The sequence below is a fragment of the Rousettus aegyptiacus genome, unplaced genomic scaffold (genome assembly GCF_014176215.1).
Source record: "Rousettus aegyptiacus isolate mRouAeg1 unplaced genomic scaffold, mRouAeg1.p scaffold_m13_p_12, whole genome shotgun sequence".
Taxonomy (NCBI): domain Eukaryota; kingdom Metazoa; phylum Chordata; class Mammalia; order Chiroptera; family Pteropodidae; genus Rousettus; species Rousettus aegyptiacus.
The window spans coordinates 30989923-31005792 of NW_023416287.1; the positions used below are offsets into that span (position 1 = coordinate 30989923).

At 35.3% G+C, this 15870-nt stretch overlaps 1 protein-coding gene across 4 annotated transcripts in view; it reads right to left on the reverse strand.

Annotated features, from left to right (window-relative positions):
- Positions 1 to 15036, reverse strand: part of TASP1 (taspase 1) — a 221796-nt gene extending 206760 nt beyond the window's left edge. For 2 of the 4 annotated variants that reach the window (XR_004953653.1, XM_036229670.1), the window contains exons 1-4: positions 14997 to 15036; positions 6013 to 6225; positions 2869 to 2936; positions 942 to 1010 (exon numbers count right to left, since the gene is read on the reverse strand). Coding sequence is in view for 2 of the 4 variants with exons in the window: in XM_036229670.1 (XP_036085563.1) it covers positions 942 to 1010; positions 2869 to 2936; positions 6013 to 6151 (276 nt within the window). In the remaining 2 variants the exon portion in view is untranslated. The other 2 variants (XM_036229672.1, XM_036229674.1) reach the window with 2 other exon arrangements.
- Positions 15037 to 15870: the final 834 nt, after the last annotated feature.

Consider the following 15870-nt stretch of genomic DNA (forward strand, 5'->3'; position numbering starts at 1 on the left):
AAGAATGATCAAAAGTGCAACTCCACAATTAATTAAGGAAATATACAGGAAACATAGCTAGGACTTTTGGTAAACTCCTGGGCAATTTTCACAGGGAAGAGCAAGGCCTGGCAATGATAAGGGTAGGTATCCTAATATGAGAGCTTAAACACGAGGGCCACAATCCTGTCAACTTGGTTAGATTTACTCTATTGCCTCCTCCTTCAAACTCATCTGTTTTACCTTTCTATCTTATTTGATTCCCCAAGTTGTCTTCTCAATCAAAAAACCATTCACTATAATACTCTATCTACACTGACTTATACAAATCTATCTTCTCTAAGTTTAAGCAGCAGAAGTCAGTCTTCTGAAGTCCTCAATATCCCCTGGACAAACTCATCTTCAAGGTTCCATATTAAGAGCAGTTAGAGACCCTCGCTCTTGAATACAAAAGATTACAGCAAACTTGATCACCTCCCCACTAAATTCCTCAATGTCTGCAGTTAACTGGAGACCAACCGAAGAATCACATTGTACAAGACATACTTCACAGAACACAGCTTCAGGACATACACTGAACTGTTAGGTCAGTGAGGAAACTCTCCCTTTCACATTAGACACTTCTGAACAGTTGGAACTGTTTGTTTTCTAACATACATTGCTTTTGGAGGAAGTTAACTTCAAGAATTATGGTACCGAAAATATGGAAGAAATATACAGATCCAATCAAAAGTAACTTTTATATTCATGTATTTCATAGAACAGGAGAAAGGGAAATTTTACCAATTTTTTTATAGTACTCAGAGAAGACTCCAATGAAAACCACCTAACAATATCACAGTTTCTTCATAACTTTGTTGGGAAACACTGGTCATATAATTGATTGACTAACAGTTTCACAACATTTAAGAATAAATGTAAGCTCACAAATATTTTAAATAAAACATAAATAGAAAAAATACCTCAAGTTCCACCAGAGCTGCAGTCACTGCATCTGTGGCAAGAGCACCAGCCTGTAGCTTTTCAATTGCCTATGAAAACAAGGGGAGAGATTATTCATTGTAAAATCACAGCTTCTCGAACAACCCAGAAATTTTCCAAAGGCTTAAAGAAGTATAAAAAAAAATTAAGAGTTAATAAAAATTGAATTCTAGTTCTGTTTCATACTTTGAAATACAAACAACTTATATTTTAAAAAAGCAAGTGTTTATATTTGGGATAGTTTATGATATAGCTCAGTTAATATTATTGAAATTAAGACAATGAAAAAATCTAGCCCCTAAATGCAAAGTGCAAGGAATTTCGAAAGGGAAAAGGCTTCATTCATCACAGGGCAACTCAGACAGTTATAGAAATTATATGAATTCAGCTTGGTTTAAATATCCTGACAATTCATATTTTATATAGATAATTGAATCTCAGACTAAGCCAATAACTTCTTCTCCCATTCTTACTACTCTCCCACACCTAACTATAAAAAACAGTGACTCCCAATCACAGAGGCATTTCAGAATCCTTAGGTGGAAATATACATTTAACAAAATCATTTTTGACACTATAATGTATTTTATGAGATAAACAAATAACATTCTTCTGTACTATAAACAACAGAGAGTAAAAGTGCATAAAATCAGCTTGCTTCTTGGGTATAAATTAAGACAGGAAAGAAAAAGAAGGAAGACTGCTTTCTAAATGAACTTTAAAGCTCCAATTTAGTCAATAAAAAGAAAGCCAAACAAAAACACAAAATACAAAATTTTTAAGAAGTTCATTCATTGTATAAATTGAGGAAGCTGAATATATACTCCAAATGTATTAGGTTTCTAGGACTATAGTAGTTTTATAGAGTAAAACTTATTTCCTTTAAGATAATGAAGATTTCACACTTTGAAAAATAAGGTAAAAATTATCAAAGCTTAGAGAACTTTTAGCTCTATTATAATTTTTGTAAAAGCCCTATAACAAATAAATCTCATATTTATTTATGAGATTTAATTCATAAGAAAAAGCTTGGCTCATTAATAAAGTATAATATTTCTTTTAAATGGTATATAAATATGAATCAAAAGAGCTGAATCACATTTACTTGATATACAATATCCAATTCACATTCTATTTGCATAAAAAGTAATGGATGGTTTGCCTACAAAAGTAAATAGTCAGGATCAAAATAAAAACAAATTTCTTCTGAGTCTATCCCTGACTCCACATTAACTATTCAATAATTTAGCAAAATCTCAAAAACCAAAGAGGAAAAAAGCACAAGGGCGAAGCTAACTCAGGAATGACAATGAATTTCTATGATACAGTCTTTGCATGATGAAAAACTGAAAGAAATTATACAGGATAAGCTCCCTAGTAAAAGCACTCATTTTCATTTGTTAGTATTTTTGTTTCTCCCCTTTACAGAAAGACACATTGGTTGTCTTTAAGCTGTTTTCCCTACTCCTTCTACAGAGCTCAATGCCTTTGCAAAAATTAAAAGATATATCACCATGTGCCCATAATTCCAAAAATACAGACTTTAATCTGGGAGAGAAAGGGAACAGTCTAAGCATGATCTGGAGAATTAAAAAAGGAAAGAAAGGAAAGAAAGGAAAGAAAGGAAAGAAAGAAAAGAAAGAAAAGAAAGAAAAGAAAAGAAAAGAAAAGAAAAGGAAAGAAAAGAAAAGAAAAGGAAAGAAAGGAAAGGAAAGGAAAGGAAAGAAAAGGAAAGAAAAGAAAGAAAACACAAAACAAACAAATAAACCTCACAAATATGAGCAAAAATATTTTATGTTCCAAACCAAAGATTACCTTATAAGTCAAATCGTAAGTTTTTTAATTTCAAAGTAAAGCTCCTTTATGGTCAAAACAGAAATATTTCTATCATGCACATCTCTTTCATACCTTCTGACAGGCTCGTTTGCATACATGTTTATATTCCTTGGCTTTGGATTCAGAATGATAACCAGCACCTGTAGTGGAACAAACCAACCAATTATTAGTATTCACTAAAATATCAGAGATCTGGCTTATACTATATAAATAGTTCATACAGACTGATAGTTCTCCTAGTGACAATAAAACTGCTATCCTAACTGCAGGGAGTTTTAAAAATCTAATAGATTTCTTTCTCTACCATCAACCTTTTTAATACCATGCCTTATCTCCTTTTTCAAACGCTATTTTCCTGGGAGAAGCACTAGAAATAGCTGATGTCCCCAAAGAAGTTTCGTCAAGGTCAACTCCCTTCCCATTGAAAAACTTCTCTCCAAAGCCAGGAGTTTTTTGGTCTGGAGTTGATAATCCAGGCAGTGCCAGGGAAAGAGTCCCTTCAAGCTCCTCTCTGTTGACCTCTAGCAAGCATCTGCCATTTGGGAATCCAGAATTTTTAAAAGGAACTTCAGAAAACTAAGTAGTTTCTAAATAACATTTGAAGTTGAGGGGTATGGACATCCCACCTGTCCACAACCTCCCCAATATCGCCATTCCTACCCAACTTTTAAATCCTCTTACCTCCTGAAACGTTAAGTTCAGAATGTCTCTGAAACCTCAGTGCCGGTATAGTCATGACTTCCTATTAGAAATTCTGTTAATCCCTGTCTCTTAATCAAACACCCAGCAACTTCCTCAAGAGAAGGGCTCTGAAATTTGTTTCCCTAATAGTTGCTTAGTTAAGGATTTGAGAATAATTTAAATAAGAAAGAAACCAAGAATCCTTAACCTACTATAATAATCAGACTCTAATCAAAGTTCTAAAACCTTCTCCCATTTTCCCCCCTCTCCTACCCTTGCTCACAAGGCCCCATAGGGCTACAACATAAGGAAGGTTAAGAACTATATCTCTATGCCTAATGGCTACTCTAACACAAGGCCAAGACTGACACAAACTTAACCCAACTTTTCTCAAGGCACAGAAAGAACTGGCCATGGTTAAGGGACCCAAGAGAGCAGAAAAGGTACCCAAGCAACAGGAATCCATAATACTCCCAAATTCTAATTCTGTTTCTCAGGAATGCTTTATAGAACATGTGCCAATATTTTATAGGCCTCTCTTCATGGTTCTCTAATAGATGACCTCGGGTCTGTTGTCTTTTTTCAGCAGTGTTTCCCAAAGCATGGGACACTATTGCCAAACAGATAACTTGTAGTGTATGGATGGCAGCATTAATAGCATTAACATATAAATACTCCTGCTCAAAATAGGGAAACAGTCTCAACATGGCTCCAGTATATCTAATATCTGCTTAACACTTGCTAATTCCTCTATTTAACAAAGGAAAGGTAGGCTTAGGATCTCAGTCACTGACATGAAACAGGATCTAGCTAAAATTTAATTACACCCATTTTGTTTGCATTAGTTTATTTTCTCTTCATGCACGTGATAATGGAAATTCCATTTTGGTAGAGTTTTCTCTTTAAAATTTTTAAGTAAAAAAAAGTGTTTAGATTTTTAACATTGGATAAACAGTATAAGTAGTATACAGAGCTGGGAAAAATCAAGAATATACTACTCGAATGTCTAAAATTTGGATAAGTCTCCTCTAGTATTAAAAAAAAAAAGGCAATAAAATCTCTATACTAGATAAGAACTGAAATTTCATCCTTTAATTGTGCAAGATACATACTTCTGCATGATCAATCTGATCTTCTAATAAATTAGGAAGGAGGAGTGATCACCCTTCATCCACACAATCCTGCCATAACCCTGATTTCCTTCAATTACTGCTGGCCCCAGCACCAACCTTCCCTAGGAGCGATTAACATCAAGTGTGTCTGAGAAAGGATAGGCACCACCATGACAGTCATAGAAAGCAACACTTGCCAACTAATCAGAAGCTCTATGTTGTTGCTTGTTATAAATGTCAGCCTTTTCTTGTACAATTTTCAAATACTCATTCTGAATAAAATAACTCACTGGGAACTATGAAAGATGTACCTTCAACATGGTGTACTAGAAGGAACACTGGCCTATGAGTCTGAAAGCAGGAGTTCTAGAACCAGGGTTATTTCTAGAAATTTACCTCGTTTCTTAGTACAATTATTTGGAAGGCAAGGAAATGAAACATGTTTTGTTTTGGGTTTTCTTTTGTTTTGTTTTGTTTTTAGATTCTTCTGGATTAGATTCCATAAGACTTCCCAAGTTGTCCAGTCCAAATATAGCCAAAGATTAATGACCAAGCAGAATACCAGTTTGACAAGAAGAAACAATTCCACTCCTTACCCCATACCAAAACTAACCTTGCTCCCATTCTACTTTGCTCCCATCCTATCTGACAGGCTGAGGAAAGTTCAAAGGAGACCCAACCATTCCTCTTCCTTCGTGGAGGTCATGAACTTTAGAATCTGAATGCAGGCAAATAAAAATGACTAAAGGAAAAAAAAAAAAAGGCCTGCTGAGCAGATATGGGCAGAGGTGCACTGCTCTGAAACCCAAGACCCTTCAATGATGGGGGACCCAAGGGAACATCTATCTGTCTTTGAGGTCTTCTGAAGAAGAAATTACAAGCTGATGTACTGCCAAGAGCACTAGACAGGGACTAAAGGGCTCGTTTAAAGGTTTCTCCACCTGGTTCTAGCACAAACTAGCTATATGGCTGAAGCCACTCAGTCTCTCTGGTATTAAGGTCCCTCATTTATAAAATTAAGAAGCCAAACTTGTTCAAGGACTGTGTAATTACACTCTGAAATGGTCATTGTCAAAAAGAGGCAATAAAATATTTTGGTGGCATTATTTTTAAAACTACAAACCAGAGTTTAAAAAATTACTTTGTCTGGTTTTAACACGACCTAAATATACCTATTTAGGATAAAAGTCAGTAATAGGGTAGTGGAGTAAAGAAGACATAGGAAGGACTGTCATTTATAAGATCTTCCAAGTAGGAAATCAGGGAAGACCCTCACTATGTCAAAGTCAATCTCTTTGGTTCCAACTCCTCTCCAGCAGTTCGTCTCCTCCAGAGGTGAAGTTCAATTCTCAGTGTACTTCAAGGCAAGAAAAAGAAAAATCAACATCATTGTCATCTTCTGACTCACTCACTCAGAGCTCACCTGCATGCACCAACACAAAGCCCCCGCGCTTCTCTTTATGATTTGTTTCCAATTCTTTGGCTGTAATTTTAACAGTCGAAACCTGAGATGATCTGGAAGGCAGCCCTTCTCCAGAACTCGTTCCCTTCTCCATGGTCATTCTCTGAGATTACCATCTTCTATTGGGAAAAGAGCATACTCCCATCCAAAAGTAACTGCAGGAAAGGAATTACCCTAAAGGAAAACAGACAAGATGGTATATATTCCTTTCCACTAACACGAATATAACTTATACAAATTAGTACAAAGATAACTTTCAAAAAACCTAATTTTAAAGTTATTTAACTGGGTAATACAAAGAATATAAAAAGGTTAGAATTTATATCTCTATCAACTGACAGTACTTGTTTGAAGACATATAAACAAAAGAACTGTTGTAAAAAGACTTCATAGTGAGTCCAAAAATATTTTTATCTTTTATTTTACCTATGTTGAAAAAAATCTCAGTATAACTTAAATATCACTTTCTACTCCCTCCAAACCAAATGCTAATAATCTCTAGGACATTCTAGAATCACAGGCAATGCTGGCAACATTACCAAACCTTAACTAATGTGTAAATTGCTTACTTTTTTTCCTAGCTCTATTGAGATATAATTGACATATAATATTGTGTAAGTTTAAGGTGTACAACATGATGATTTGATGCATGTATATACTACAAAATGATCACAATAAAGTAAGTTAACACATCTATCACCTCGACATAATTACTATTTTTTGTGTGGTGGGAACATTTCAGATCTATAGATAGCTGCTTACTTAAAGAAATGAAGCAACATATAGATTCACACTGCTGTTAGAATCTCTTAAGAAAACAGTTTAATTCTCCGCAGTTCAGTTGTAAAACACGAATGCTAACAAAATTATATGACTAAACCAAGAAATTAAAATAACACTTATGCAAAATCTTGTTAATTTTCATGAAAGCATCTTTTCTGAGGTCCTCAACAGAAAAATGATGAAATATAAAATTTAATAAGGTAAATTACAAGCAACTTATGTGACAAAGTTTTTAATCTTTCTTATAAGCTTCCAGCAATCTTGCCTTAATAACAATAATGATGGCAGAACACATTTCATATTAGGGAATAATAGACCATTTAAAAATTGACACAGAGATTTAAAGAAAATCTGAGTCAGGTAGTTGAAACTACTTAATCCATATCCTGTTTTCTCTGAGAATATTCGCCAGTGGCGCTTTGAAGCTGCAGTTTACCCCCAAAGATAATTTGATGTTTATAGTCCTAACCTTAACTCAAGGTTTGACATGAAATATCTCTTTCATTATTATTTTTGAATTGCTCTAGCATATCAATAGTCTTTGTAAACATATGACATCGTTCTATTTTTAGTAGTGGTATTTCCATTTACAAAATATAATAATTCTCGATTGCTGAAAATGTCAAGCCCTAGAAAATGTAGCATTCCTACACATGACGTTAAATTAATGCTAGACATGAGGTGCATTTTATTTTTCTAAACAGGAAAAGGGTTATAAACACCTAGATTCATACTGTTATGTGAAAATCTGTATCTTATTCTAAATTGAGGAAAGGGGGGTGTGGTGAGGCATAAGTCTTTTTTCCAAAATAAAACATAAAGAGTGACTTAGCTGCCTAGTCCAAAAAAGCAGTGTTACTCAAAGAGTGGTCTGCATACCAGTGTTTGTTGTACAAGAAATTATTATTTTATTAATACATTAATTAATTGCTTTACATGCACATTTTCAATAAACAATGTGTATTGTTTTGTATTTCTTTTGCTTCTTCATGTTTCATTTATAATTATATTTTTGAAAAATTTTATGTTAAATCTAATAAAAATTTGAGCTTTTATTTTTATCTTTCACTCACAGTTCTATATTTCAGTTTTGTTTGGTTTTGGTTCGCTTTGCTTTTTGATTTTGATTTTTGCATTTACAAAAGAAATGATCACCAACGAATTGAAAAACGTTTTTCATTGATCCTTTACACAAGAGATGATCTGAGAAGCACTGCAATATGGTATTTTAACTTCCTTTAATTCCTGGTTAGAAAGAGTTATAATTTTTATTATATAACATTAATTTAAAGGGCAAATAGTTTTAAATCAAATATATATGTGCATATGTTCTATTAAAATGTTTACATATATTCATAAACACAGGGAAAAATTTTTTGATTACAAAGAGTACTGAGTTGATTAAATAAATAGTGAATTAAAATGCCTGTCTTTCTAAGGATGGATTTTCTTCCAAAGATTTCACAAGAATCTACCTCAATTATCTTTATTAGACTTTGGTTATTTCTCTGAGATAGGTTTCTATTTATTCATGTGTCAGCTAAATTTAAATGATTATGGGTCATCTGTCAGCATAGGTCATCTTGCCTGACCCAGTCATGAAATGATCTTGGGCCCACTTAGTCCCCACAAAAATAGACTGAGTAAAAACTCAGGCTTTAAGAAAAATTGAAGGCTTCAGTTTAAACGAAAACATATCCAAGTAATATTAAACTTCAAGCTACTCTGTCATAAGATGCATTTTTTTATTAAATAAAAAATTAGAACATATACATTTTATAATGAATAAAGTTTGCTGTAATAGACTTTTTAACATAAGAGAGGTTTTAAACCACTTCTCAAGTTTGTCTGAAAAAAATAAAATGTGAAGATGAATTAATATGGTACTTCTTGAGCAACCTACGCCATCCCTCAGAGACTATCTGAAATATATTTATTTTGCAAACCATGCCATCTCAACAAATTCCTCTAAAAATGTTAGCCCCAAAGTTTTGCTAGACTGGAAAAAGAATTCAAGTAAGCAGGCTATCCAATGTACAACTCTAGCCTGCAATTCACAATGGTTACTGGAATATTTTTAACTGAATTAGAAATCAAGCAACTTCTCCAACATCAGTTTTTGTTTAACTCAAAATCCATTAATGATCTGACCTATCTAATAAATAGTTCCATCAAATGACTAAAAAAAAAAAAAACAAAAAAAGGCTAATGGGCAAATCCCAGTTCACAAAAAAAAAATTATGTTAACAGTTTAAACAGACCAAAAGATGCTAAACCTCATTCGAAAGAAAGATGCAAACTAAAACTACACCCAAATACCATTTTTTAACTTTTATTGACAAATATCAAAAAGTAAGATAACAACTATGCTTTGAGGATATAGAGAAACAGAAGTTCCCATACATTACTAGCAGCAGCATAAATTAATACAACTCAACAAGGGCAATTTGGCAAAATTTAACAAAATCACAGGTGCACACTAAATGATTGTCTGTAATAGGAATGATATGAACCAACAATATGTCTTGATGGAAGGGTTAAAAATAAAAGCAGACATTGGATGGGGAGGGGAGGAGCCGGGGGAGAGAATGAGAATGTTTTTAATACATAAATATGGAATGACCAATCTTAAAGGCGTTTTGGTAAGTAAAACAAGCATGAACAGAAAAATATGCAGTACCACATTTTGAAAGAAGGGAGGAAAAATAATACAGCTAAAAATATGTATGAAGTATATATATTTATCTAGAAGAATATACCAAAAGATAGTATAATAGCGGTCACCAGTAGATAATTTGGATGGCTGATGGACAAAGGTGTAATAGAAATTTCACTCTTCACCATTTTGCACCTTTCAATTTTGAACAATCTGAATGTATTATTTATTAAACAGTTTTTATTTATTTATGGGAATACAAGACAACTAGTTAAGTCCAATTTCCAAAACAGGGCAAGCCTATGAGATCCCACTTAAAAACTGCAGCAAAAGGGGAAATGCCATATTCTGAAGCTCCTCAACACACATCCTACCTAGGAATAGACAAAAATGTGGCCAATCTACAATACTGGCCCAAGGACTCTTTTTTTTTGCTTTTGTTTTTCTGGACCTTGAACTTCTGGGGCAGCACAAACAATAGGTAATCTAAAATTAAAATAAATAAATAAGTCATAGTACTTGATCTCTACAGTTAAGACTAAAGAGTAAAAAAATAAAGCATGACCATAGATTAACATCAAATATCCCTGTGATGTTTTTATCACATTTCTAGTCATTATTACAAATCACTTTGAAATTGATGGAGCATTCTTACATCAATACATACACATGGAAAATGTCTAACACTTCAGCTAAGCTCTGAAGTAATACTCAACACAAAAGGTTTCCAATAAAAGTTGTGCATAAGCATGTTATAGTTTTACACAACAAAAGCAATTTTATAGATCCATTATTCTTGTTTCTGAATAATATGTCTGAATATGGACATTTTCAATTTCCTACTAGTGATGATATTAAAATTAGTTTTACTGTTTCTCAAAAACACTGGCAACTTGTCATCCTCTGCAACTTGAAAAATTAAACAGAAAGTCAGCATGACCCAGAAATTCCACTCCTAAGTATATATACCAAAGAGAACTAAAAACATGTCCAAGCAAAAACTTGTACATGGATGTTTAGCGCATAATTATTCATAATAGTCAAAAAGTGAAAATAACTCAAATGTCCATGAACTGGTGATGAGTAAACAAAACATGGAATATTCATACAATGAAACATTATTTAGTCATAAAAAGAAATGAAGTACTGAGGCACATCATGACATGAATGAACCTCGAAAAAAGTGAAAGAAGTCAGATACAAAAGACTACATATTGTTCACCTCCATTTATAGGAAATGTCCATGTTAGGCAAATATAAAGAGACAGAAAGTAGATTAGTGGTTGCCTAGCACTGGGAGAACGGAGGGGAATGACTGTTGATGAGGGAAGGCTCTCTTTAGGGTGTTATAAAATGCTATAAAATTGATTGTGGTGATGGTTATAAAATTCTGAATATATTAAATATCATTGAATTGTATACTTTAAGTGGGTAAATTATATGATAAATGAATTATACCTTAATAAAGCTGTGTGAGGGCGGGGGGAACAACTTCTTGCTTCCCATAAATTGTATCTTTACCCATAAGATGTATCTTTTCCAAGTTACCAAACCCAATGGCCTTAATCCTCTGCTTGCAACCTTTGATTCTTTAGATCCCCTGCCCTCCTTGTCAGGCATGCTAATCTATTATTTTAGCTCTTCATGGTCCCTCTAACCCCTCCCAAATTTTTTTCCTCTTAACATGACTCTCAAACAGCTTGTCCATGAGCCTCAAATGTCTCCTTCAGCAATTTCAACCACTGCCAATGTTTCAAACTATCCTCTCAGTAAACTCGATGATTCCTAACTCTTTATCATCTATCTGTCTCTTGAGCTCTAGCCACAAGTCTGGATAGCTCGACCTGGATCTTCCTCACTCTTAGCCTACCCAAAACAAATTTATCTTTCCCCAGAAGTCTAGTTCTTTCCATATCACTCCTTATTTTTTTTTAATAGCATCATCGTTTTCTAACTTACCTGAAAGTCATCTTGATTTGCACCTAGTTTCCAAATTCTATAGATTTCTCCCTCAAGCATTTGACTTCTTTTTCCCTACTGCCTTGACCCTTATTCAGCTCATACTTCTTAGTGTTAAATGTTACAAAAACATTTTAACTTTTCTCTCCAAGTCCAGGCTATAGAACATTCATCCACAAAAAGCTGCCAAAATAAATCTAATAAAGGACAACTCCAATCAAGACAAACAGCACGCCAAAAAAACACATGAGAAGACAAAATATAAATGAGAAAATATAAACTGGATATCGATGTTATGAAAGGAACATTCAAAGAAATACAAACAAAAATAAAATATTTCCAACTAGCACTGTAACAACTGAAAGACTGGAGTAACTATTTTGAAGAATTTGTCACTAAGTATCAAAAGTGTTAAAATGTATAATTTGTATACATTATCTTTCCAGAGATATTGCATGAAATACTCTATAAAGACACAAACAACAATACCAAGGATACCTCTAAGGAGAACTGGAAGATTGAGATGCAAGAATGAATGGGCAACTTGATTTTCTCCCAATAACCTGTTATATTTGAACATTTTTTTCACTGGGTACTATCAACTTAAAAGAGAATATTTAAGTTAACTATCTCTCAGACCAAGATGAATATAAATTAACTTGATTATCACAGCCAGAAGAGAAACTCAGAATGAAACATTATTTTTGATCCAGTGACTTTCATGGCACTGATTTAAGGTCTAAATTTTTACCCCATTTCTCTCAAAGATTGTTTTATTTTCCTACTGCATGTGATAACACTTTTTTTCACCCTTTATGCCATTGAGAAAACTACAATTTCTGTTTGCCTCTGGTGTTGACATTTTTGCTCTAGATTTACCTAGTCTTTTAAAAGCAGTTGAAGGAGGAAGTTGTGAAATCCATCCTTCTAAAAGCAAAAGGCTTTTACAGAAATCCAGCTCTTAAGCTACAGCAACTGATGAATAAAGTGTTTTGTTGCTCTTAACATCACGACACTGAAGGTTTAATGCCTCTTTAAATGAGCTCCAAAACATACTTATTTCATCTTTCACCCAGGAATTAAACTTCTGAGAACATTTTCTACTAAAATAACTTTAAAAACAGAAAACGTTTTATGCTTTTAATGCTGTGTTTAACACGGTTTAAAAAAAAAAAAAAAGAACCTGGGAGTCAGCTAAATGTCCAACATAGAAAAATGCTTAAGATAACAATAATCTATATATTTTTGGTCAACTGGTTTTGACAAGGTTTCCAAGGCCATTCAATGGGGAAAGGACAAGCTTTTTAACAAATGGTGCAGGGGAAACTGAATAGCCACATGCAAAGAATGAACTTAAATGCCTTGCCTATCTTACACCATATAAAAAATTAACTCTACATATTATATCAAGACTAAATGTAAAAGCTAAAACTATAAAGCTCTTAGAAAAAAGAGGTAAATCTTCATGCCCTTTCATTTGATTTTAGATATGACACCAAAAGCACAAGCAACCATAATAGTAAATTGAACTTCACCAAAATTTTAAACTTTTGTACTTCAAAGGACACCATTCAAGAAAATGAAAAAAAAAAAAAAAAGCTATACAAAATGGAGAAAATGCAAAAAATAGAATTACAAATATATTTCATAAGGGACTTCCCCAGACTACATAAAAAAATTTACTTAAAAAATGGGCAAAGGAATTGAACTGACCTTTCTCCAAAGACATGCAAAGGGCCAATAAGCACAGAAAAAGTTTAATATTATTAGCTATCAGAGAAATGCAAATCTAAACCACAATGAGATGCTATTTCACAACCAATAGTATAGCTATCATTAAAATGATAATTAAGTGTTAGAAAGAATATGGAGAAATCTGAACCCTCATATCTTAATGGTGCAGGCCACTTTAGAAAACAGGGCAGTTCCTCAAAAAGTTAGACCCAGCAATTCTACTCCTTCAGTAAATACCCAAGAGAACTGAAAACATGTCCACACAAAAAGTTGTACCTGGATGTATGTAGCAAAATTATTCATAACAGTCAAAAATGGAAACAACCCATATGTCCATCAACTGGTGCTGGATAAATAAAATGTGGCAAATTCATTTAATTAAATGCTATTCAGCCATAAAAAGGAATGAAGTTTTGATGCATAACACAACATAGATGAACCGTGCAAACATTATGCTAAGTGAAAAAAGCTGGACACAAAAGGGCACATGAAATGTTCAGAATACGAAAATCCATAAACATGGAAAATAGATTAGTGGTTGCCAGGGGCTAGGGAGGCAAGAAGAGGCTAGATCTAATGAGAAGTGACAATAATGGGTACAAAGTTACTTTTGGAGGTGATAAAAATGTTCAGGAATTAGGTAATGATGATGGGTGCACAACTTTGTGACTATACTAAAAAACCAACGAAAATACAATTTAAAAGGATGGATTTTTGTGCCATGTGAACTTTATCTCAGGAAAAAAAAAAAACCCATGTAATAAATTAAAAAAAAAAAAAAGGCTTTTTCGGTATTCAGAGATTGAATCCAGGACTCCCACAGATACCAAAATCTAAGGATGCTCAAGTCCCTTACAATGCATTTTTTCCAAATATCTTTGACTGTGGTTGGTTGAATCTGCTTACAGAATTCATAGACATAGATGGCCAACTGCAATCATTTTATACACATACACTATGACCAAAAGTAGATTAAGACTGTGCTATAAAAAATATAAAGAGCTTGAAATGTTGGGTTGGTGGAACTGTAAGTAATCTCTTTTTCAGTATTTCTGCATTGCCCAGACACGACTTAATAAGCATGCACTGCTTTTTAAAAAAGGGGGTGAGGTGTCGGGAGGAAGGGGTCTTTATTTAAAAGAAACAATTATTAAACTCCCGTGTATAAAAATTCCTTAGCTTAGTAGTCAATGATCTCAGTGACAAGGTCCCCAAAATACCTTTCAATCCCCTCCCCTACAGCGGCCAGTCAAGTTGAACGTCCTTCCGGAAACACGATGCCCTCAATTTCCAGGGCACCTCCAGCTCCTGTTTTTCACCCTCCTCTCCAGCTTCTCCTTCTCCTCTTCCTCCTCCTCCTCCTCCTCCGCTATGTACAGTAAATGCTAACGTCCCGCGGGAATCTAATCAGGCCTCTATTACACACAGAGCTGCTTTGACTCCAACCGGGCACGCAGGACTAGGGCGCACACCCTCGCGTCTCTGCAAGCCTCATACTCGAAGAAACCCGCAGCCCGAGAATGCAAAGTAGGTGAAAGACAGCGAGAACTCCCCACACATAGTCCCTTCCCAGGAACAGGAATGAGACCGCGAAGCTGGAGTCAAGGCTGGGAAGGGGGCTGTCGCGGGCCCCACGCGCGACCGAGGGAACGAGGGACGTCCCGGGACCGCTCCTTCAGCATTGCCCCAGGCAAGGGGCATCCTGCGCACCGCCCTGTCCTGGTCCCGGAGAGGACGTCCCAGCGAATGCACAGAGCCAGGACAGAGGAAGCAGCGCGGCAGCGCGGACAGCGTGAGAAAGAAGGACACTCACCCGCGTCAGCCCGAGCACTTAGAGCACCGGAAGTAGTCACAGTCAGTTGCTAGGGTGAGGAAGCGGGGGTGACGTCTCTGCTTCCCATTGGTGTTGAGTGTAACCACGTGGCCGGAAGCATACGCTCACGCGCCGCTCTGACTCCACCCTCTGCTCCAGAGCATTTCACCTGGCTGCGGTGTTGCAGTGCCTACTCTATCTGGAACGTTGTTCCGAGCTGCGCAGGCGTCCTTACCTCTGTCTCTTCACCCGGACGCTTAGGGAGTCGGCGGGTGTGACTGTTCTAAGTGGTTGGCAGACTAGCTATGTGCTAGAAAACGAAATTAAAGTAGCCGTCATTTATTGAGGTGTCACTTAAGACCTTAATTTTATTAAAATCCTTGGGGGCCCCTTACACCCTAGGGAAAACGGGGGTTTTCCCAGCATTTCATTGCTGGGGCCAACCTTGCCCTAGGATGAATGAATGTGTGATTGGCCTTTCACCATCTAGATCTAAAACAAAGATCCAGTAAACTATGTGATCCCTTTAACGTTTCCTTACATGACTATTAACAAGAATATTTTAACATATAACCACCTTTAAACCTGCCTTGGGAAACAGGTTAAAAGGAGTAAAGATGGTCCCCAGTCCAGCAGCTTCGGGGGCACCTGGGCTCTTAAAAGGAACTCAAATTTTTAGGCCTCACCTCATAGTTACTGAACCAATGAGAATGTTGGGTTTGGTATCCAACATTACGTTTTACAAAGACGCCCTCCCTCCCCCCTCTCCCGCCCCAAGCGATTCCGATGTACTTAAAATCTGAGAACCACAGAACTTTTTAGCCTAGTTGTAGAGATGGGGAAGAAAGGGTGATGGGAAAAGCACCTCAGAAGA